This window comes from Corvus cornix, chromosome 3 (genome assembly GCF_000738735.6).
Source record: "Corvus cornix cornix isolate S_Up_H32 chromosome 3, ASM73873v5, whole genome shotgun sequence".
NCBI classification, from domain to species: domain Eukaryota; kingdom Metazoa; phylum Chordata; class Aves; order Passeriformes; family Corvidae; genus Corvus; species Corvus cornix.
This window is the reverse complement of record NC_047056.1, coordinates 27,969,603-27,992,041: the sequence shown is the minus strand read 5'-3', so window position 1 is coordinate 27,992,041 and position 22,439 is coordinate 27,969,603. Positions and strand designations below refer to the sequence as shown.

General features: G+C 41.1%; 1 protein-coding gene across 3 annotated transcripts in view; it reads left to right on the top strand.

Moving 5' to 3' along the window:
* Nucleotides 1-22,439, top strand: part of PLB1 (phospholipase B1) — an 81,813-nt gene that overhangs the window by 5,253 nt on the left and 54,121 nt on the right. For all 3 annotated transcript variants that reach the window (XM_039569983.1, XM_019282398.3, XM_039569984.1), the window contains exons 2-17: nt 1,991-2,028; nt 3,131-3,194; nt 3,677-3,735; nt 5,169-5,200; nt 6,081-6,124; nt 7,076-7,160; nt 7,656-7,707; nt 8,852-8,938; nt 9,423-9,485; nt 10,792-10,874; nt 13,272-13,338; nt 13,993-14,097; nt 15,581-15,670; nt 19,902-19,970; nt 20,781-20,861; nt 22,350-22,416. In XM_039569983.1, coding sequence (XP_039425917.1) covers nt 1,991-2,028; nt 3,131-3,194; nt 3,677-3,735; nt 5,169-5,200; nt 6,081-6,124; nt 7,076-7,160; nt 7,656-7,707; nt 8,852-8,938; nt 9,423-9,485; nt 10,792-10,874; nt 13,272-13,338; nt 13,993-14,097; nt 15,581-15,670; nt 19,902-19,970; nt 20,781-20,861; nt 22,350-22,416 — 1,086 coding nt within the window. The remainder of the gene's footprint in view (nt 1-1,990; nt 2,029-3,130; nt 3,195-3,676; nt 3,736-5,168; nt 5,201-6,080; nt 6,125-7,075; nt 7,161-7,655; nt 7,708-8,851; nt 8,939-9,422; nt 9,486-10,791; nt 10,875-13,271; nt 13,339-13,992; nt 14,098-15,580; nt 15,671-19,901; nt 19,971-20,780; nt 20,862-22,349; nt 22,417-22,439) is intronic.

The window sequence follows — 22,439 nt, the reverse complement described above, 5'->3', positions numbered from 1 at the left end:
GTGGTAAAATCTAGGAGGAGGGTAGAGGGGGAGAGTAGTCAGGCTTATGAAGCAGCTTCGACATGAGATCAAGGAAACTGACTCTTCAGCCTGGAAAAAGCAGGGATAAGTATATTATAAAGACATACAGGCACATGCAAAATGGCAAATTTTGCAGAAACAAGGGAATGACTACTCTTTATAAGAGCAACAAGGAAACAATCAGGTCATTAACAAATGAGGAGTACTTCTTTTCAACATGCAGTTAAATGATGAAGCCCCCTTTTGCCGCAGGACTTGGGGGAAGCCAGAAGTTGTGAAAGTATTAGAAAAACAAATAGGCAAATCCATGGAAGAAAGATGTCATGGAGTTCTTCAACATTAAGTAATTGCTTGCTCAAGGAGCACAACAGTATGGATAGTTGGGTGGGTAGAACATGGAAGTATAACTGTATTTTCCTTGTTCTTTGCCTAACCATCTGTATTTGGGTATTGTCAGAGGCAAAATCCCAGATTAGATAGACTTTCAGTCTGACACATTATAACTGTTCCTCCAACTCCCTGAATCCTGGAAACTGGGATTGGATCCTCTTTCTCTCTCAATGTAACCTAAGGAACTATTCTCAAATATAGTTGAAATTAGTGTTAAAATTCTCAGATACTGAGTTTCTGCAGTAGATTTATGTGATCCAGACAAGTCCCTCATTGCTTGTGCCTCCAGGAACCCAAACAGAGTTGGGGTTCTGGTTATTGCCTTGAGTAAAGCATCATCAAAAACCACAGATTGAACAGGCAGAAATTTTAAAAATATGTCACACAACAGCCAGGAAGCTGTTTCAACCTTCTACGAAGTAATGTAAAAATAATATAAATTTGCAAGAAGCTCATGGCTGAAATCCAAGTAGGGGAAAAAACCGCATGTGGAAGTTGCTGACAGCTACTGAGTAAGGTCATGTAGTGTGGCACAGGTGACAGGCTGAGGTGGTCATGGGGGGCAGTAGTGGTTCTGTGTCACCTCACTGACCTGTATGCACAGGTGCCCATGTCCCCAGAGGCTGCCCAGTGCCCCCTGCTCATGCCAGGCACATCTCCTTGCAGCATGAGCACCGCTGGCTGCCCAACACCCAAGGATGTCTCACCTGCTGGGCTGAGCCGGCTCAGCTCTTACTCTGTCATTGACATGGAAAGAAAGGTGTACAAGCCAGAAGTACTCAGAAGGGCTAAATATTCCAAAAATAGCTCCTGACTCTTAAAGGACAATTTTTAAAATACTGTATAAGACTTGCTGGGTGCTGATGGCTTCGGTGTGGCAAGCAAGAACAGCTGAGAGAGTGCTTTGAAGTTCAGCTGACCTAGGCTTTGTGGAAATTTTAGAATAAACCAAAATCTGTTTGTATAAATCCAGGTGTATGCTCAAGGAAAGAGAATAATTCTTCCTTAACAGGAAACAGCTACAGGCCTGACTCCTGGCTCCACAGGCTATTTTGTCTGCCAACACTCTATTAAGAGAAGAAATTGCAGCTGTTTCTGTATTGCTATGGCAAACTCACAACAGTGTCATGCTGCTCCCTGACTGTGGAAGATGCAGATTAACGTGAATTGCTCCTTTCTAAGGAGTTTCACCTTGTACCTGTTCAAATTACTCTAAATTTGGACAAAATAAGACTATAGCAGTATATGAAATGTGCTGAAGAGGAAAACAGGTAGAGAAGACCTGTGGAGAATGGGGTTGTTTGAGGGGATCTGCACGAAGTTCATCACCTATTCCTATAAATTCCAGTGATTTCAACAGATGTCACCTGTTTATAATAACTAAAAGCTTATTCTAGTATAGCAAAATCAAAGAAAATGATTTGGTTGTTGGGATGAGCCTCATCTTTGGAAAGCAGGGCAGATGAGAAAGGTGCCTCCTCTCCAGATTCTGTGCTTTTAGGTATATTGAGTCTTATGAAGCTTTTTTTTATCTAAGGAAAAAAAAAAATAGCATAACCATTTCTTTAATGTTTTTAAGGTAATGCAGATGATCTGGAAGAATATGGGGAACTAGAGGTAAAGTATGAGTACAGCTTTGGTTTTTTTCCTGTTTTCAATACCCATCATTACCTATCAGGCTGTTGCTTCCTCTGAGGCAAGCAGTAGAAAGAATACAGCTTTTTGCTCTAAACTGCTTCTGCAAAGAAGAAATGCAAAGCCAATGAGTCGGCAATGTGATAGTGCAGCTGCAAGATTACAGAATGTAATCAGGAAATGAGGTTTTCTCCGAGCAGTGCTTGTTATTAGGTTGCATATCCTGTTCGTAGGTCTTTTGTGGTTAGCACTTGTTCCTAGATGCTCTGTTGCTCTTTTAGAAACACAGGATTAAACTCTTCTTTGCTTTATAACAGTGCAAAGGGTCTGCACCATTAAAGTCCTCCAGCTGGGCTCTAGGGAATGTATGTGGACCATGGTGGCCCTTGTCATTATACAGATTTCACCTTTAGGTACTGGTGATGGTCAGCCAGCCACTCATGGTCATTGCAATGAGGGAACTCCTTGCCACCTCCTGAGGAGGTGAGGATTGCCTTTTATGCCCCTTTAAAGCACTCAGTGAAGGGCTGTGCCTACTGTAAGGATATAGGATGGCATTAAACAATGTTCCTGCTGGTACTGAGCTCTCTCTCACACTGAGTGAATAACTCACATCCTCTGATCACCTGGCCAGGTGTTGCTAAGGAGCCAGAACTGGTTCATTCTGCCTTTCCTGTTGCATACTGGAGATGTAACATTTTGCTATGTCAGTCAGATGCCCCTTGGCACACAGAGATGCCTGCAGTAGCTGTCCTTATGACCTCTTCCAGATTAAGCAGTCACTGCAGCAATGGATGTAACAGGATGTATTCAGCACATTTCACCATTTGCTCAGGCCCAGTTCTATGGCAATCAGTAAGAAAACTGAGCAGAAAATATCATGTTCTGGAAGAGTTAATTGAAAACACAGCTGTCCATATCTGTGTTCCCATGTATTTCTAACAGAGGTGTAATCGTTCTGTGAAATTGTTTACGTGAGTAGAATCTTGGTCCTGTGTGAGAATGGAGCCCATAGGACCCCTCATTCTACAAATTTCCTTGTTAGGTCTAAGCAATCAATCGTATTTATTTGTTTATGTCAAAGGCTCTAAGAAGATTGCAGTTTTCATGTGAGCAGGTGGTGTTCCCTGAGACCCCTTCATCTTCAGGTTTGTGTTTGATATTGTCTCCGCAGAGGCTTTCCCTCCCAAAATTATTTGAGAATGGGCTGGGGCAGAAATCAGATGTTTGCAGAGATGCATATGTGTGGGATTGACTGAAGTGGAGCTAGGCTCTACAAACTCCTTAGGTTTTTGTTCCATTCATGATTACTTTTCTACCTTTGTTTCTTCAGCTGCTAATTGGGGATGCCACTATTACTTCGATCATTCCCAGAAGTGTTTTTTGATCTTTTCTTGCTTGATAGTTCAGCATATCAGTGCCTCTAAACACCCAAAGTATTTACTGAACACCTGAGTAAAGTTTCCCATCCTTTCTGACTTATTTAAAACCTCCAATCAAAGCCATCAGTATAGACTTCTTACATTTTAGACGACTTTGTTATGTTTTAATGTACTGCTGAATGTAACTTTCTGTTAAGGGTTACTGTTTTGGGGTCTTTTGTAACCTGAAGTCTTTTAATTTTCTGCAGTTCATGCTCTAAGGCCGGCTGACATTAAAGCAGTCACTTCAATAGGAAGTTTGCAAAGAGTAAGTACAGGCAGGAAATGTGCTGAGCGTGACCCATTTCCTCCGTTGTGATGATGAAGTCAGCTGATGATGTAGTTTGGGGTCTCAGGCTGTTCAGGACTTGAATCTTTCCAAAAGCATCAAAGAATTCTGGTGAAAAAATGACTGGAAGTACCTGCTGTTCAGTGTTGCAGTATACCCTGAGTCTAAAAATAGCCAGCTGACTTTGTGCAGGAGGAAATGTGATCACAGTGCTCTTGCAGAGAACCATGATATTTGATTAGAGCACGTTAGATTTCCTAACAATGAGCATAACAGATTGAATAACTGGAAGAAGATGCTGGGAAAATTCAAACTGGAACAAATACAAATTATTGAGAAATGCAGTAGATTTTCCACTTCATTAAGTGTTTTCTGTAGAGACTGGTTTCTTACCTAGAAGGCAGGAGGTCTACAAGGATCCCAAAGATATGCTTCTGATGTATAGATCAGTGGGTAAAGTTCTCCTGCCTGTAATAATATAGTCAGATTTGGATGATCTTTATTTGTCTTAATAGTTGGAAGTGGATATCTGAAATAGATTTGAGGCCGAATTAGAAGCATTTAACCACAATTCTCAAGCTTTGAGGAAGTGTAGAAATGCCTCTAGAGCAAAAATTGATAGCCATTGGAGAAGCTGTAACTGTGAATAATGGGGTAGAGTCTCCCTTATTACAAAGCAACTTTCAGATTTGAGATGGTATCCAGCAAGACATCATACTTTTCCTTTAGAAAATCAGCACTTCTGGACTCCTTGCGAGTACCTTTTCTTTTGAAAAATTTATTGTCCTGAATGCAAAGGTGCTTCACCCATATCAGATACATGGCCCTTTAGAGCAAGTCTTCTTTGTGCTGGTGTCTTTGTTGCTTGTGAGGGTGTCATAGGAAAACATGTAAGTGATCTTTTAAGGAATGTTTGCTTTCCTAGAGCAAACATCTCTGTCACTGTCACCTCTTCAAACTCTCTGAAATCAGTGAAGTTCCTCTATTGATGTTCTTTCTTGTTAACAGACACTCTTCTGTCTGAGTGCCATCTATGTAAATTATCTAAATGACTTCAGGTCATGTCCCTTGTTGGAAAGGAGTAGGAGTAGATCCAGAGAAAGCTGGTCTAGAACAGCATTTCATTTTATGGAATTTGATTTCAACTAGTCAAATTTTATTTTACGCCATATGTGAAAAAAAATCATTAATGAAAGCAGTAACTAAGAAAGGATTACCAGACTATGAAAATGCACTGTAATAGAGAAGTTCTGGAAAATAACTTAAATCTGTGAGTGATTACAACACAATGGAGAAGAGTATGTAGAAAACAGTACTGTCTCTAACAGGAGTGGAATATGGTAGGGGAACAACATATGTAGGTCTAGTTTATGCTTTGCTTAATTTTATTCTTATTTCTTCTTTGTTCACAGACACCAGAATCTGGTGAGGATTTACTCCGAAGGTAACAAGTTAGCTTTTATAAGTTTCATTATCCCAACCTCTATACTATCACGGTGCAGGAATTATGCCCAAGCAATATTTTTTATTGTTCTATAGGGAGGAGGAGAAAGCTTATGTAAAATGGAAAGTATTTTGAGACACTGTAACTTTCCGTGGTCTTAGGTAATAGAAATTTTTTGTACTTAGGCAGCATATATAATTACCTTAGGGTTGCAATACCATTGATAAAGAATCATTATTGCATGATAAATCCTAGGTAGTAATCATCATAATTCACTAGTTAGAGACAAGAAATGAGGGATTTATCAGAGCTAGGAAAGAACACAGTAATCCAGATACCCTTTCCTCTGCTTGGCTGATTCCCAGTGCTTCAATGGACAAGCTTTACCCCATTTCCTTCTTCCATGCCCCTTCAGAAGATCTAGCTCAGTGAGTGAACACATGGCCAAACCTTGTAGTTGCAAGTCTGTGCAGATCTTTTGAGTCATAGCGTTCCAGATGAGGATTTAGCACTGCACAGATAAACTTTAAGAGACTAAGTTTCTTTAATGGTTGCATAAACATCTGTGTGCACTTGTATGTGGGTATACACGGAGAGGCCCCTGCATCACTTATACCTGTGTATAAGCAAGCACAAGTACTGCAACATGCAGAGGGTACAGAGACAGAAAAAATTGAGATGAGAGACTGTGTTCTTACTCAGCAGTAGCTGATGACATGACAGTTTTGGGGAAAGAAAGGCCCCATTCTTACTTGCAGCAGCTGCCATGAATTTACATTCTGAGATGCAGCATAACTGATAAGAATTTGTGGCTGTGATGTAATATAATTTTTCTTTGAGAAATAGAGTAACAGAAACTTCCTGTTTTCTCTTTCTATAGCACAGGAAAGAACTTCCTTGAAGTAAGCATGGCAACTTTAGCAGGTGTGTCTTGCTGTCACACTAAAACTTCAGAAATTAATTTAACAGCTTGCTGGCAGGAGCTCCAGGGCTCTGCTGGGCTGCTGAGCAGGTGCAGCACAGGGGTGTAAAGGAAGCCTGAGGGGTGGTGTACCTGGGGACATGAGTACAGCCAGCTTGGGTTATTGTGCTGGCTTTAAAGAGACTGACTGGGCAGACAAAAGGCAGTGAAGAAGGGGTGTGACAGATGGCTGCAAGATTCTTAAATGCCCAACAGGGTTTTTTGGCCTGTTATTTCTACCTGCTCCACAGTCTCTGCTGGTGTGTGCTTGCGGCCCATGCTGGCCTGGTGAGCTCTTGTGTGGGTTTGCCTGCCCAGAACTGCCATGTGCTTAGGATTTATGCTGGGGCTGCCATAGATGCACCACATCTGTGAATTCATTGTCTATTGGCTGTCTTTGAAGGCAGCCTTTACTTGCTTAAAGGGCATTGCAAGTAAAACTTTCATGCCCACTGAAATGCTGTGTAAAATACAGCTCCAGGGTCCTCCCATCCAAATCATCTTCCTAATATCTTAGCTCCTTGGTGTCATGTCCATTTCCCTGTAAAAGGGGTTTAAAACATGGCAACTCGTTGGTGTTTCATGAGTCTCCCTGGGTAGCCCTTCCCAGTAGCTTCATTTCTACAGCTACCTCTATTTAAGCCTGCCTCACTACTTGTGGCTGACGTGAGATGGGGATGGAGGTTTTTGACCTGAGTCTGGAGGCAAACTCAGACATCAAGCCTTCACTTCAGAAGGTAAGGAACAAAACCAAGAAGAATAGCTGCAGAGGGGCTTGGGCATACCTCTCATGCTTGCCAGGAGGTGCTCAGATTTTACATGTTCTGGCTGTTTTAGTTCCGTTGTGTTTAATGAATCAGCAGAGTAGCAGCCTGTTGGATGCAGAAATGGCCTAACCTGTGTGTGTCATTCAGCTCTCATTAGCACCTTCAACCCCTCGGTCCTGCATCTGTCCCCTCCGCCTGGCACGGCAGGAGCAACACCAGGCAGTCAAGCCAGGTGAGTCTGAGGGGCTTTTGGCTGGGCTGCTGATGTCCAGCTGGCGACGGGGAGGATGGAAGTCTTTGATTCTGGAGCACTTCACTGGGCACAGAATATGCTCAGTACTGCCAGAGGCTGCCATTGTGGCTCAGTTGGCACCTCTTGGAATCAGGAGGAACAAAGCCCAGCTTTGGGGTCTGATCATCTGAGTTAACGTCAGGTCTCTTTATAGCTGCAAAACAAACTTTTGGCTCAAGTAGAAGTTGAGATGTGCCTACTAAGCTGCTGTTTTCATCTAAGTGCACATGTCTGAAAGTCAGAGAGCTGAATATGAACTAATCACCCAAAGCTCTCTGGGTAGCACAGTCAATTGTCTAATCTTAACACATTTAGGAGAGAAAAGATTAATCCAACCTGAATCCTCAAATGTTGTTTGATTCAATGCTAAAAATCAGCCAAAGCTTTAACCTTACTGACGCCTTCATAATTTCTCTTTTCCTTTCTGCTTTTCAGAGACCTCCTGCATCAAGCTGAAGAAATAGTGGAGCTCATGAAAGAGAATCAGGTTTGTTTAAAGCAAGGACAATTCAGAAAGCATGGTGTTGAAGCAGAAAGAGGCAGAAAAGTGGTTTAATACTTTAAACAGCACTCAAAAATCTTTTCAAAACAGAAAATGCCATTTCTTGAGGTTAACGGACTTTGGTCTTTCTGTTGTAAATAAGAATCAATTCTGTGCCTTTCAAGTGCAGAGTTTTGTTCTGAAAGTATCCCACCTTTTTTTACTTTTGTGAAAGCGGCTGAAGAGCTTGGTAGGGAAGCCAATATGTTTGCTTTCTGTTGGCTAAAGATGTGAGATTTCTGCTAGCTACACTCTGTAACTGTGCCAGTATTTCTGAGAAGCCAACCCAAAATAATAATTCTCAGTATTTGTCTCTTCAGTTCCTTTTGGTCTTTTGGGAACATATTTTCAAAAAGGACAATAAAGACCTAGATATGCTTTGGCTGATGCTGGTGAGAGCTTGAATGCTCTCTCATGGCTGAGTGCTTTTTAGGTCCCATCCTGGAGCTTTAAGCATTCATTTCTCCTTTATTCTTAACCATGAGGCATGTTATTTTGTAAAATAGTCTTGAAATAATGGGAAAATGTAATTGCCAAGGCAATTCTGATGCTGCCTCTTTACTCTGTAGGGATTTAGCATGCATGTTTGTGGTTCTCACCAAGGCTCTTCAGGATTGTTGAGCATTGCCTAATAAACATAGCACAGCTGAGCAGGGCTCTAGCTCTCAGATTTTTTATTCCAGTCTTTGTCCCACTGGTGTGACTGCTTCTCAGCAGTTCATGTACAGTAATCCTGTTGGCAAGATGCAACAGTGATGGAAAGAGGCAGCATCAAGTTCTGTGCTGAGCTGTCCATGCCTGTCTTTTCCAATAGTCTCCTACAGCAGCAGCAATTCCAGGCTCTATCCTGAGCTTTTTGTAGGTGTGTGTTCAGCTTTAATTGCAGCACTTGATGCCTAACCACCCATTTGCTGTCTCCTCTAGGGAAAAGCTGGGTGGCTTGTCAAATGGAAGGGATCACGGTGGCCAGGGCTGGGCCATGGACTGCTGCTTGGTCTCACTGGTTTTGAAGCCATAGCAAATTGTGTGTGAGAAAGGAAAACAGCAAATAGATCACCTATCATCCTATTCCTTTATTTTTTTCTCCCAGATGACGGATTTCCAAAATGATTGGAAACTGATCACAGTGTTTTTTAGTGCGGAAACCCCATGTTCCTCCTATGCTCCCACACAACTGGTAAGCACTTTGTGGGGTGGTTTCACAGTCAAGGCAGGTAGTTCAGACATTTTCCCATGCTCTGCTCTCTGCCACAGTGAACCAAAGGCATAGTTAAGTCTGGGATGTTGGGGCACCTCTATCCAGTCATGTAAGCTCCTGGCACATGATGTGTTTTGTATTTATAAACATCTGTGCCTTATTTGCCGTCGCTAGTCTGAAATGTCATAGTGGAACAACTGTTTTCCACCTCAAGTATAAAGATACTTTTCTTCCCTATCCCTGTCTTTTTTTCAATATATGTCAAGTTGTCTATTTATAGGCAGCTAAATTACAAGACTAGTTCCCATGCTATTTACTTGTTGCTGGCTAAGGCTGAATTTAGAAGAGAGTGGTTCTTAATAACCCTTCTGTACACAGCTCAATACACAGGGTTTGTGACTTCTAGGAAATGGATAACTGGTTTTTCTAGTAGTTTTGATGGCATTTTTTGTCTCATTTGCAGAAGGACTGCATATCAGAAAACCTGGAAAAACTTACAGCTGTCTTGGATTTTTTGTATGAGAAGGTAAGACGTATTCATCAGCCCTGAATAGCTGAATCCTTTGTGTATTTTTCCAGTCTCCCTTTCTAGACTAGGGCTTGTACCACTCTTCACATGGCTTAGAACACCAGTCTCATTGACTTCAACCCACTGGCTCCGAATGTTTTCAATAAGTGCTTTACTCCTGCTTTTAAAAAGCTGATGCATGCAAACAGAAAGGATGGATGGGTAACTGCTCTGTTTTGCAACACAAGATAATCTCTCACAAGATAATCACTCAGTCTTTGGGTTTTTTAAAAATGATTTCTGTGAAAATTGGAGTACATCTGTCTAGGTCTGAAAGTCATGTTTAACAGGGCTGTTGGTGAAAGTAACTGGTATCTAATTACTGGTGTGGAACACCTAGGCAGTGTACAGGCTGCTAACTAACTGGTGATGACCTTTACAGACCAGGGAAAACACCCACTAAAATATGTATCATAGATCTTCTTTCCTATTTTGTGTTCATTTTAAAATCTCAGCCTTTATAAAGGTTTTCTAGCTGGCTGAGCTAAGAATTATCTGCTTATCCAGGATGGTTTCTGGGAAGTGTTCTGTGTTGTGCCTTGTGAATGGTAGACTAGATGAGGATAGATTACTACTAAAGCAGACTATAAACCGTTTAACTGAATTATTTCAATAGCATCTTCCAATAATTTTGTTTTGCTGCATTGAAGGCCTACAGCATATTCTAAACCTGCTACGGTTCAGTTGCATCAGGCCATAACCACTCGTTTTTCTCCAACTGACTTCGACAAATGTTGTGTTTGGGGGAAGTTCCACCCCCACATTCTCTTCAGATTCTCTCCACTATTATTTCCAGAATCTGTTTATGTGCACTTGTAAAAGTGATATGTCATTATGTAAATGAAAAGCTGCTTTCTGCATGGGGGAGAGGTGTGGTGGGTTGCATGAGTGCTTGTGCTGTTACACAGGATGTTTCGTCCCCAGCTTTGCATTGCTCTGTTACCACAAAAACAGTAGTTCCAAGTTCATTTGAGTTCAATTGAATTGGCTGGTGGCCATTCTGGTTATGTAAAATGAATTGCTGTGTCTCAGTCAAGAAATCACGGTCACAAGTACTTGATAAATGATGATACTACATAGCAGGCCTATATAGGAGCAGGGTTCAGGACAGAATTGCCAAAGACTTAGATCATTGATTTTATGTAGGCAGAATCCCAGGCCAGAGGTAATACATGTGAGGTTGTAGATGTAGTTTGCCATAATTGCTGCTTGCTGATCTTTAATTGCAAATCTAGCATGAATACTTTTTACTTTATTACTTCAGGTTCCCAAGGCCTTCGTAAATCTAGTGGATTCCACTGAGCTCACAACTGCCTCTCTCTCATGCCAAAATTACAGTAATGTCAGGTAACAGGTTTCTTTAACTTCTTGTCGCTGTCTCCTGCTGGTGTTCAACAAACAGCTATGTATATGCATTGACTTTATGACTGAGCCACAATCTTCTGAACTGTTTTTCTGCCCTTAATACAAAAGTATGTAAAAGATTTTAAGTCTTTGCTTTGTTTCTGATATACTCTCTCTGAAAGATATATTTTTACTAGGAAGCTAGTGCTTTTAATCCTGTCATATTGGACAGCGTATTTAAATATGGGGTCAGAGTGCGGGAAAAAGAGAAAGCCTCAACACTGTACAGGCACTGTTCACCAAGATCCAGAGCACTGGTTTGTTATCAACAGTTTTAGCCACAAATCCAAAACACAGCACCATATGGGCTGCTATGAGGGAAGTTAACTCCATCCCAGCCAGACCCAGCGCTGAGATTGTGGCCACAAGATTGCATGGTCTAGCTGCCCCCAGTTTTTTATTCAGTGATACTTTTGTTTTGCAACTCTCAAGTCAAAAGCTTCAAAAGTTTAAGTTTCTACATATCAGTGTTCACAAAATGGGTAACTGATTTTAAAGGACGTTATTAGGCTATTGGAAAGATACTACTTGGGCTTAGGGTATGCAGGGTAGAAAACATCCAAGCTGCCAGTTCCTTATGGTAACTGCATCTATTTATCTGTCTTTCTTCGTACTTTGTAACAAAAGTGTGAGTAGTTTGTGTCCCAATTTAGTATGGAGTAGGAGTGTGCACATGAGCAGTTATGATGGAGTAGTTTACAGCTGGTGAGATTACACTCCATCTTACTCCACAGTAATTTTTTTTCCCTGCGCTCATGGCATAGGACACCATATGTACTAATATAGTCATCCTGAAGCGTTTCACAAGCTTTGCAAGTACATAACCTTGGAGACGTTCTGATGGAAGAGGGGAAGAGGTCTGGCTGCTATGTAACCATGTGCTTAACAAATACAAGCAGAGGAGAAGCTTTCCTTGTCAAAAGCAACTGCATGGGGCACTCTAGCTTATTTCTCCTGCACGAACACGAAGGGGAAAAATGTGAGAAATATGGAAAAGATGCGTTTAGGAATATGGGCCTTACCGTATATAAAAGACCTTAAAAAGTAAAATTAAATAGATCTATTTTTCTTTTCCTCTGAGGAATTTTTATATTTCCTTTTGTACTTAAGGCAATTTGCTTTCTTATTGTCAGCATGCTCTCATAGCTGTGTTTATCTGGTTGAATGGTTCCACAAGTTTGCAAGTCTCGGACTTTACTGCTTGTTAGACAGCCTAAGGCCCAGGTCCTCTCCCAGATAAGGACCTCCAGCATTTGGTTACTAAGTTGTCATTATGAGGTGTGCTCTGAGAGAAAAATATAAATCCATACCAAAATGTGAAATTTCAAGAGTCAAAGAGGATAATAGTGGTTGACAGTTTCAGTCCCATGTCAGTACTGAACTTTAGGCATTGAAGTTTGGGACATAATGGGGATTTAAAGGTCCCTCCTTTACTAATTTCTTACTAACTAGAAGCATCTGCACTAGAAGTAGTGCATGAACCCTATCTTTAGGCATGTAACTCTCTTCATGTATTTTATGAGGTTCTTTTGTTAGGCTTGGGTAAGATTCTGGTCCTGAGTTCATATTTCTTTCACTCACCAGCAGTGATAATAGCACTTCATCAGAAAACTCTTGTTTTATGGATTTAGCTAGAGCTCTGTGAAAAGGATCCTGACACATACTTACTGCTTGTATCTGCAAACCCCCCAGAAACTTTCTCAGATTCCAGTCCATCTAGGAAATTTCAAGGGAGTATATCTTTGCTGGAACCTGACTAATCTTTCGTGTATCTTATATTGTTCCTGTCTACAGCTTTGGGAACTCCCAGAGTTCTCCAGCTAGCCTCAAAAATACGCAGTATACACATCTCACGTTGCAGGTCAGAAATCTGACTGTGCCAGTCATCCTTTAGCATGTATAACCTTCTGCAGCTTCCATCCACGTTTCTAGGTGCAGGTCTTCATGCCAAATACTAAAGAAAAAGTTCCTGTGGATGTATTTTGAGTTTGTTCAATTTTCCTGTGTGACTGCAGAAAGGGAGATGTTTGAAAACCAGTGCAGCTGCTATTTTAGGCTTGAGCATGTTGCTAGCTTGTGAGATCCTGTGCTAATCTAAGTCTGGCGTAGTTGTCAACTGACTAGGCTTTCAAATCAAAAAGAGATACAAAGCTCTGGATATGGGAATATATATCATTCTATGTTTATATCAAAAATTAGCATGTTCCATGTAGCCTTTTCTACCCATAAAACAATTTAGTCTTTAGCATGTGCTTGTCAGTGGCTCAGAAGAAGTCATGCCATCCACCTTGTTTATCAAAAGTTCATAATGTCTTTCATGTTTTTAACTCTTTTCTGCAGCAATCCAGGCAGGAATCAGCTCAGTTGCTCTGCATTAGGTGATAACATACTGAGGTGGTCCTATCAGGTATGGTATCTTTGGTGTTGTTTGGCTCTCATATTGCTAGACATCTCTATTCATTTTCCAGATTGGCCTGAAGCAAGGAGTTAAGGGAGGGATAGCAGTGAGGAAGTTGAGTGACAGCCTTTCTGTCACATATCCATAGCAATCCTGATCCCATTTCTTACCTCAGGAATATTGACAATAGGTTCTCTCTATACCTGAGTGATCTTAGTATCTCTTGAAGTTTTAAATGTCTATATAACTTTTGGCAACCTAGGATTTTTTGTATCCCATCAGAGAAATGATCCATCTTGCCCAGTAAAATGCCACATGATTTAGAAGAGGGAAACTTTCTGTTAAGACAAAGACAGTTGTGCTAGAGTTTCTTTTAAACGTGCCAGGGTGGCAATAAACATGACGTTTCATTGCCTTGCTAAGCTTGCCTCCCTTTCAAAGAAAATGATGGTAAACCATCTTTCTTATAGCTACAAGGATTTTCCAGTTGTTGTGTAACAAGATTTCATGTAATTACTGTCTTTGTTCTGAATTACACAATTTTATTTCTGTGGTTTATTAGGAATGGGGATAATTTTAATTTACTTTAAGCCCTGACGAATCACACATACATTACACTCTCTACCTGATAATACTTATCCCATTAAATGGTTGTCTACTTAGGATGCTTTGGAAAAACTGCTGGAGTCTGAGAGTTTTGATCAAAAGGATGACTTCACTGTTGTTCTTCAGCCTTCTCTCCAAGAAAGAAATCTGCTGCTCAGACTGGTGAGTAAACTCAAGCTGCTGCATTCTTTCTGGTTTGTGTCTGCTGAGACTGAGTGCAATATTCAGCAGGCTTTCCTGTCCTAGGCTGTGTAATGCTGGAAGACAAGGATAGTCAGGCACAGGAAGAACACACCTCAGGATCAGACATAGAAGTTCTGAGAGTGGAACTTGATTTAAACAGCACCAGTCAGAGGTCCTGTGTTTTGGATGCTATGCGCCTGGATAAATCAAGCTATGACACCTCTGCACCTAAGGTCACAAGTGTGGAAACTGTCAGTGCTGCTGATTTTTCCATATCTTTGTAGTCATCACCATATTCATCCCTGATTATGCTCAATGTGTTTGACAACAAAGGCAAAAAGTGGGTAATGTGAAGTATTTGAGAGTTAGAGGGACAAAAGATAAAGGTGTTTGTAAACTATATTGGAAAGTATGGTTATTTCCCTGCAATGAGTCTGGGAACTTGGGAATTAATATTTCCTGGTGTAGCCAGTAGGGAATGAAGATGGGATTGCCTACAATGTCAGGCATGGTTTTGTCCTAAGTGATTTTAAAGGGAAGTTCAAAGGTCAAGGTTGTCTAAGATCTGGCAATGAAGAGGGAGAGTCTTACTTTTTCGAGAATGGCTCACTTGGAGTGAGGTATCAAAATCCAACACATTAGGTGGTTTTTTGTAAAATAGGTTGGTAGTGAGTCATGGTCTGGTTTCTGAGCATCATAATAGCTCCATGAATTTGAGGTAATTCCATTGCTCCCCTCAGCTCAGTATCAGAACAAAGTGAACTGGGAGAAGAAATTTTTCTTCCAGGAAGAGCAGTGTCTGCTATGTTGCAAAATCATCTTGTTGCTTCTGAGGTCATCTTTTGCCAGGCTTTTTTTTTTGTTGATGGCTTGTCCATATGCAAATAGCAGACTTCTAACTTTCATGGCATTACTTTTTATGTCAGTAATTTGCTCTGTTATTTCTTTGAATGCCATCATATGTCATAGATAGATTCTCTATTTCGTATGATTTGTGGTATGCCTGCAAGCCACCATGTGTAACCTTCCAAACTCTTCCAACAGTTACATTTCATTTAAAATTCAGCATGCTCTCTTAAGACAAATTCTGCGTGTTTCTAATCTTTAAATGCATGTTTTGGCTAGAAGAAGTGTTGTTTGGAATCATTATTCCAAATGATTCATGTGTTCACACCTGTGTCTTCCTGCTCTACTGTGTGTCACTACTGCGATCATGCTGTGCTGTTGCTCTGCTCTTCTTCTCCGGTTGATGTGCAACAATCATTTACAGAAACAGCATCTTTCTGTCTTGACACACCAGTAGTAACTGGGATCAATGGCAAGTGGCTCTGTGAGAATACCAAAGATTGATTTTCTTGTGGATATGAATATTTTTTTATAGATTGAGAACTTTTGTGACTGAATATCACATCTTTCCATACTCTTAATTATTTTATGATGCTCAAAGTACTTTCTCTTTCAGGGCAAGGATGGTTTGATTACCACATCAAAGACAGAAGTGGAAATTCTGGAAGATTATCTTTTTGTGGCTGTGGGCCTCTGGAACAACATGGTAAGCAGTACCACAGAGACTGTTTCTTGCTGAACTTGCCACGGATGCCTGGTAGCAACCCTGCACAAGCCAGGCTTTGAGTAGCAAAGGGGGAGGGGAAGGAAGAATATAACAATTATCCCATGACTGCTATCTTCAGCTGTGCAGGGAGATTGCTCTTGAATAATGCTAAATGCCCCACACTTCCAAGACAAATCTCATTCTGTTCATTGGCTGCTATTTTCTACCAAGGACTTTTTAGAAAGGTTTTCAAAGTAGCCCTTTGGGAAGCTTCGCGGAATAAATGAGCTGTGACAGGTCCTTTTTTTGCTAATCGTACCTCTTTGACAGCCCAGCACTGGGTGACTGAGGCTTGTCCTAACCTGAGATTATAGCAATTATACTCCTGTCTACTCTGTCCTCTATCCTGTATCCCCCCACCATTCTTACTAATGAGTCTCAGACCTCTGTCTCCTCCTTAACCATCATCTTTCTGCTGCTGTTGCTCATAGTGAAAAGGTGATAGACAACCTTGAGGAGCTCTTGTTACATCCTCAAGAGCTGGATGTCCTATTCAGCTGAGGAAAGCCAGCAAATTGTGTCTTCTATTAGGTGAGAGAGGTTGTCTGAAAGAAATGTGGACTCTCTGACCCACTTGACTTTGAACACTATGACCAGTGTTCTGTAGGGGGCTGTTTCCCACTGCAGGCTTGAGCTGCTGACACACAGCATTTGTGTGTGTGAGACTGAGTGGATGCATGTACAGCTGGAGGAGTTTGCATTTTAAAGTTGATGATAGGGGCAAGTGAAGAAATGTGAGCTGCTTTTCAATATGAATGAGACAAAAAAGCAGGCATGTGGGTTTGGACTCGACGGAACGAAGCAGGATGTTACTGTTTGGATATGCCCTTACATCCATTGTTTTAGACAAAATGTTGATTTTACTGTTTCTTTTTTAAAACTTTCAATGTTTCCTGTTTCTTTTTCTAGTAACCTTAGAGAGCACATGCAATCTCTTTTTTAATTATGAAGAACATTCCATGGCCAATTAAGTTAGATAAAATATAAAATACTTTTTTCTTGTTTTGCAGTCCATGTGTTAATAAGGTTTTCTTTGGAGAGTACCTGTTATTTCTGTGTCTGTCCAAATTATCCTAAGCATGAAGGAGAAGATGTCTATACTGCAACCACCTTTTCATAAACCACATTTTAACATAAATTCATACATATTGGCATGTTCTTGTTTTCTTTTATGCTAATTCAATCAGTAATAATGCTGTTGTAGCCCTGATCATTTAAAGAAGCAGAATTTGCAGAAAGAGGCTTCTCTTCCACCAGATGATATATCTAGAAGAACAATGCAGTCACTTTAATAAAATACATTATCTTTTAGTTAAAGTTAGTATGACTTTAGTTAGTTAGTAGGAGGCAAGGAGGTAAAATTGGTAAGATGTTGCAGTGGTAACCTTGGTACAGCCATGCTGTTATCTCCTTTGCTGTTATCTGTGATATTCCTTGTGATGATGTCACAGTTCTACCTCAGTTCTTCCATGATAAAATAGATGCCCTCTCTTTCATTCTTCTGTCTCTTAACCTTTTCTGCACAGACTTTATTTGTCCTCCTGTGCTCTGTTCTTGAGCAACCCATTCAATGGCATGTTACCCTTTTCTTGTCACTCTAATTCCCAGGAGCATTTTGTGGAAACAGCAGAGATGAAAAACCATAAGCAAAACGAGGCTGTGCTTTTAAGGCTGGCTGCAGCAGGGCCAGTTACCCAGACTTGGGTGGTGAGCATGCTGGGGAGCCACCAGGACCAAAACATTGTCATAAAGGAGACAAATACCTACTTCGTTTTATTTCAGTGCTTTTTCTCAGTGTGAGGGAACAGCCTAGGTAATGTGGAGAAAGAGCAAAATGTGGCAAAACCACATCTTGCCACTGGTTTGAAGAAAGATTGCAGGAATGGTAACATTCCCCTCAACTCGTTTTGCCATCTTTTTTCCTGACTTCTCTTTGATTTAGTGGAGTTTTCATGGTACATCTGGCAGTCATCAGAAAGGGGCCTTTCAGGGTTGTTTCTTTGTCTGCCTATGATTGTCTTGTCTGCCTGTATTCTGCCACAATGTAAAAGCAGATATGAAAGACAAGTTCAGCATAAAAAGGACTAGCAGGTGTCCACACCTCATAAAGGTCACTCCAGTTCTACTGGGAAATCCAGTCAACAGTTTATGCTGACTTCTTTAAAAACTAAGAAAAAAACAACCTATTAACGCAGTCTTGGGAGCTGATAGGAAATCAGTTGGCTTGCAGAAAACACAGCAGAATAAAACTGCATTCAGAGGTTTCCCTTCTGCTCTCTGCCAGGTTGGTTTTCCTGGAATAATTACCTGCTTATTGGCCAAAGGGCAAAACCTTGAAAATCTAGTGGCAGTTGGCCTTAGGGCTGCACTGCAGCCTGGCAGAGAAGGAGCTGTGCCAACAGATCCTAAGGGCTTGTCCTAGGCAGGGCTGCATATTTCACCAGCACACTTCCAACTCTTTAGGATCAGCAATTGCAAAGCACACCAGAGAACAGTCAACTAAATGACATTGGAAAAGCTGAGAGAGGTTGGCTGTGTACTTGGACAGCTTCGATGTTTACCACAGAGAGCCTGATCATAGGCATTTGTCAAAATTAATCAGTTTTACCTCTGGCCATTTATCTGAGGGCAAAGCTCCATTCATGTATGTAAAAAACTTCACAAGAGTAAGAGCTTCTTGTCTTTTGGCACTCTTTTGTGTAACAGAAATAAACCCCAACCCTATCGTGCAACCAAAAGAGAAACTAAACCCAGGCAAGAACCCACAAGGGAACAGCGCGGCAGGAGGCTGCCTGTGCCTCTCTTCTGTGTTCAGGGGTTTGTGCTGCCTCAGACCCTGCTGAGTACCAGGGCAGACCCACACACTAAGTGGCCTGCATGACAGATGTGCTGCAATTCAGGGGAGGCTTGGTGGCCACCGTACAGCCCTGGTGCCCTATTCCCTGACCAGGACCGGGCAGCTGAGCTGCACGGGAGCTGTCAGTCTTTGCTGGGAGAGCAGGGTGGCGGAGCCAGCTGGAACTTACTGCCTTCTCGAGAAATTTGGTTTTGTCACCCAACTCCCAACACATGCAAGTGTCTAATACTTGTTTGATCTTAATTTCTGGTCAAGAAATACCACGTTGTAGGTATCCCATGTTTTGTGGGATGATTCTGTGTTGGAAGTATATTTTCTTTTAAGAATGGAATTAAATAGCTACTTTGTTTCATCCTAGGAGGATGGGAAAGTATCCCAATGTATCTTTCCTCTGAGCTTCATTGTTTTGCTTATTTTGGGGAAATTTGTTTTATTTCCCCCTCCTGTCTCAAAAAAGCAGACTGTTTCTTCAAATGTTTCTCTCAAAGAATATAAACTCTGTAAGCCTCTTCTCTATTTCTCTGAATTTTCCCATTGTTTTTGTTGATGGAACAATCAAAATAGAATATAGCATTCCTGCCCAGAGTGTATTGGTGACATCAAGCCTGCTGCTGTTGTATTTTCTAGTCCCTTCCATCCTGTTTCTTGTGTAGGCTGCTGGTCCAGGCAGCTGCTGATGCCAAGCTGAGCAGATATGCACTGAGGGATCTAAACCCTCAGCCAATTCCTCAGTGTGTGATTGCAATTTAATTAGCACTCAGCAAGCTGTCTGAACAGGTGAAGTGATTATTTTTGGTATTTGCCCCTTTGTGCTGTCAGTATTTTCTGAATAATTCCATCATTTTTCATTACAATAATCCCCTCTCCATCTTGTTTCAAGAAGGTCAACAAACATAAATGTTATTAAGTCTCTGTATGGAGTTGGAATGCACCTTTTGGTGTTGCCTAACATGTATGAGAGTGTAGATAATGAAACAGTTCTGAAAGGTAGGGTAAACGATCAACACTTATAGAGTCAACATTCCCAAAAGCTGAATTAATGTTCGGATGGAAGTTTTAGTCGTGATGGGAAGACAGTCTGCTCGCGTGAGAGGACTTGTTTTCAGTTCCTTGCTTTGGAAGGTATACGTGTGGTATATTGTGCCTAGATAAATATTTATCATAAGCAAAATAAATTTTTAAATATATGTTTTTAGATATATGTATATGAGCCTGATGGAAAACTCCAGGCACTAGAGCCTTCACATTGCTGCTGCTCTCCCTTCCTTCCCACACACAGCATGTGTACAATTCCTCTGTTCTCTCCCATTCTAGATGCAGCCAGTTGGACAGAAGCAGCCTTATGGTGTCACAAAAATTGTTCAGGTCCAGTGTCCATCTCAGGTAAAAGGGCTTCCTTGTTATTCTGTGATTTTATTTACTCTTTGCAGAATTTCCAAGTTTTCAAATACTGTTGTTGTTTTCTGAAGTTCTTGGGAATGTGCTCTTGCCCAAGTTATTGCACTGTTAAAAACTGAGTGTTCCTAAAGTTCATTGACACGGAGTCTTTATTTTCTACAGATGAAACTCTGAAAAAAAGAATTTCTGACAAAATTTAGTTAAATCATCTTTGTCAGATATTTTTTTGGTTCAAAATACATCTAGCTAATCTGAATTTATTAATTGCAGGTACGAGGTTCATTATCAGTATTCAAAGCTGTGTCACCAATAAAATCGAATCCATGTATTTTATATACTCTAGCTTTTCTAGATTTGCCTCTGCTGCCAGATTTTACTCATTCAGTCCCTGGAGCTGTCAATAGTCAGGACTGGAGCATCTCATGTTGAAAGAGAAGGTTCTTGAATGCTTTTGCATTTAAGCTCTGACTTCAATAATTTGATAGTGATAAAATACTACTGGCATCCAAAAGCTTCTGAACAGCAATTAAAATATCAAAGAAATAGAATTTCATGTTTTGTTTGATGTTAGGTTTAAGGCAGGAAGCGGTGCTGTGCCTAGAGCATACCTAGGACCAGGCTTCAGACCAGGGCTTAACTTTCAAGTCTAACCTGGTTTACTTCACTAATGCAATGTTCATTCAAAAATTAATACTGTAAAGTTTTTTTCCTCACGTAAAATATAGCCAGAAGACTTTAACATCAGCTGACTGTGTTTCCACTAGCATTGGTAAACATGCTTTCTTCACTCTGCAGGAAAATCCGTATTTGTTTACATATAGAAATAGTAACTACTCATCTTCCCTGAGGACATCAAACACCAAAGAAACATCTCAGGTACAGTAGGACTGTTTGCATGAGATGGACTGAGTGTGTTCCAGGGAGTGGGGCAAGTGGGTTAGAGTGGGTTGTAGCCTAAATAAACAGTGCTACCTGAGAAAACTAAATGCAAAGCTCCAACTTTTTACTTCCATGCTTGACTAAATAGTCAGTTTAATATCACATTTTCTCCTTGGTGGGCTCTGTAGAGTTTGAGTAAGGTAGATGTGTTCAACTAGCCTGAAGTGGGTCTTGCCTTCACTGGAAGAGCCTATGTTAAACATCTGGATGAAAGTGTTATTTTTCCTGGGATAAGAAAATAGTGAAAATGGAGCTGTTTAGTCCTACCATGGAAGAAACTAGATCAGATCCAACCACTGTGTTTACACAGTGATTCATCTGTGTTTATGATTTCATCTTATTTATGCCACAGTAAAACTGAAGAATATGGGTTTTTCTTTTTTTTTTCTTTCTTTTTTGTGAGGTAGTTTCAGATTAGATGTGTGGAGAAAAAGACCCATGATTGTGTTTTATAAGTCAGAGTACTCGATTTTGAGCAGAAGTTGATGTTCTCAAGCAGTTACAAAGTGAGCTGATAATGTTCATTTTCATGCCTCAGAACACAGTGCCTGGGCCACATCTAGACAAGATGGCCTGTTCATCACTGGAGTTGTAATATGCATTTCTGCTCACATTTTAATGTAGTGTCATCTGTTTTGTTAGTTACCTGGGGTGTACAGACCTCTCCATGGGGCAATGGTACCTACCACTCTAGTTTTTGGAAATAGCTGTAGTGTAAGGAGGTGTTAAGGAGGTAAGGAGCAATACTGTGTTATGTTTGTGGTTGTTTTGTTGGGTTTTTAAATTAAAAATTAAAAGCCCAATCCAGAACAATGGGACAGGACATACAAGTATCTTTTCCTGAGGCAAGTTAGCCTACTTAAGGAATTCTGCAGAGAGATTTGGAGCAAAAGCACATCTGTGAGTCTTGTGTGGTGGTTTGCTCTGGTATACTGATGGTCAGCCCTTCACTAACAGTAGACTTTGGGGGTATTTCTGTCAGTAGGCTGCAACCCAAAAGAGCCAGGAGGGCAAATCCCTGGCTGCACATACAGCACTGTGTACGGAGAAGGCAGGCTCATGGCCTGCTGACAGAGGTATGGTTTTGTGCTAGGATATTCCAGAGATGGTCAGTTTCTTGCAAAAGTTGTTCAGGGTATGGGCACACCAAATGTTGCATAGCTGAGCACAGCATGGCTCAGAGTCTAAAACGACTGACCCCCACTGGTGGCAGGAGTTGTGCTGCTCTCGTAAGGCTGCACGACTTCCGAGCAGGCTGAGCTCGTGTCCACCTTCAGAAGGCGCACTCTGAGGGCAGGCCTGCTGGGTAGTTGTATGCAAAGTACGTGGGGATTTCATTGATCTAATGCTCTGAGATGTAAATGGTTTATCGTGCCCAGAGTACAGTGAGACTGATGTGAAATCTCGCCCTGTCTGTCTTTGCAGGAGAGGAGTTATGGAACAAATATTCCCTGTAGTGACCGGGTTCCCTCTGATACGGTTCCGGTTTCAGGTATGGTACTAAGCCTTTTTGTC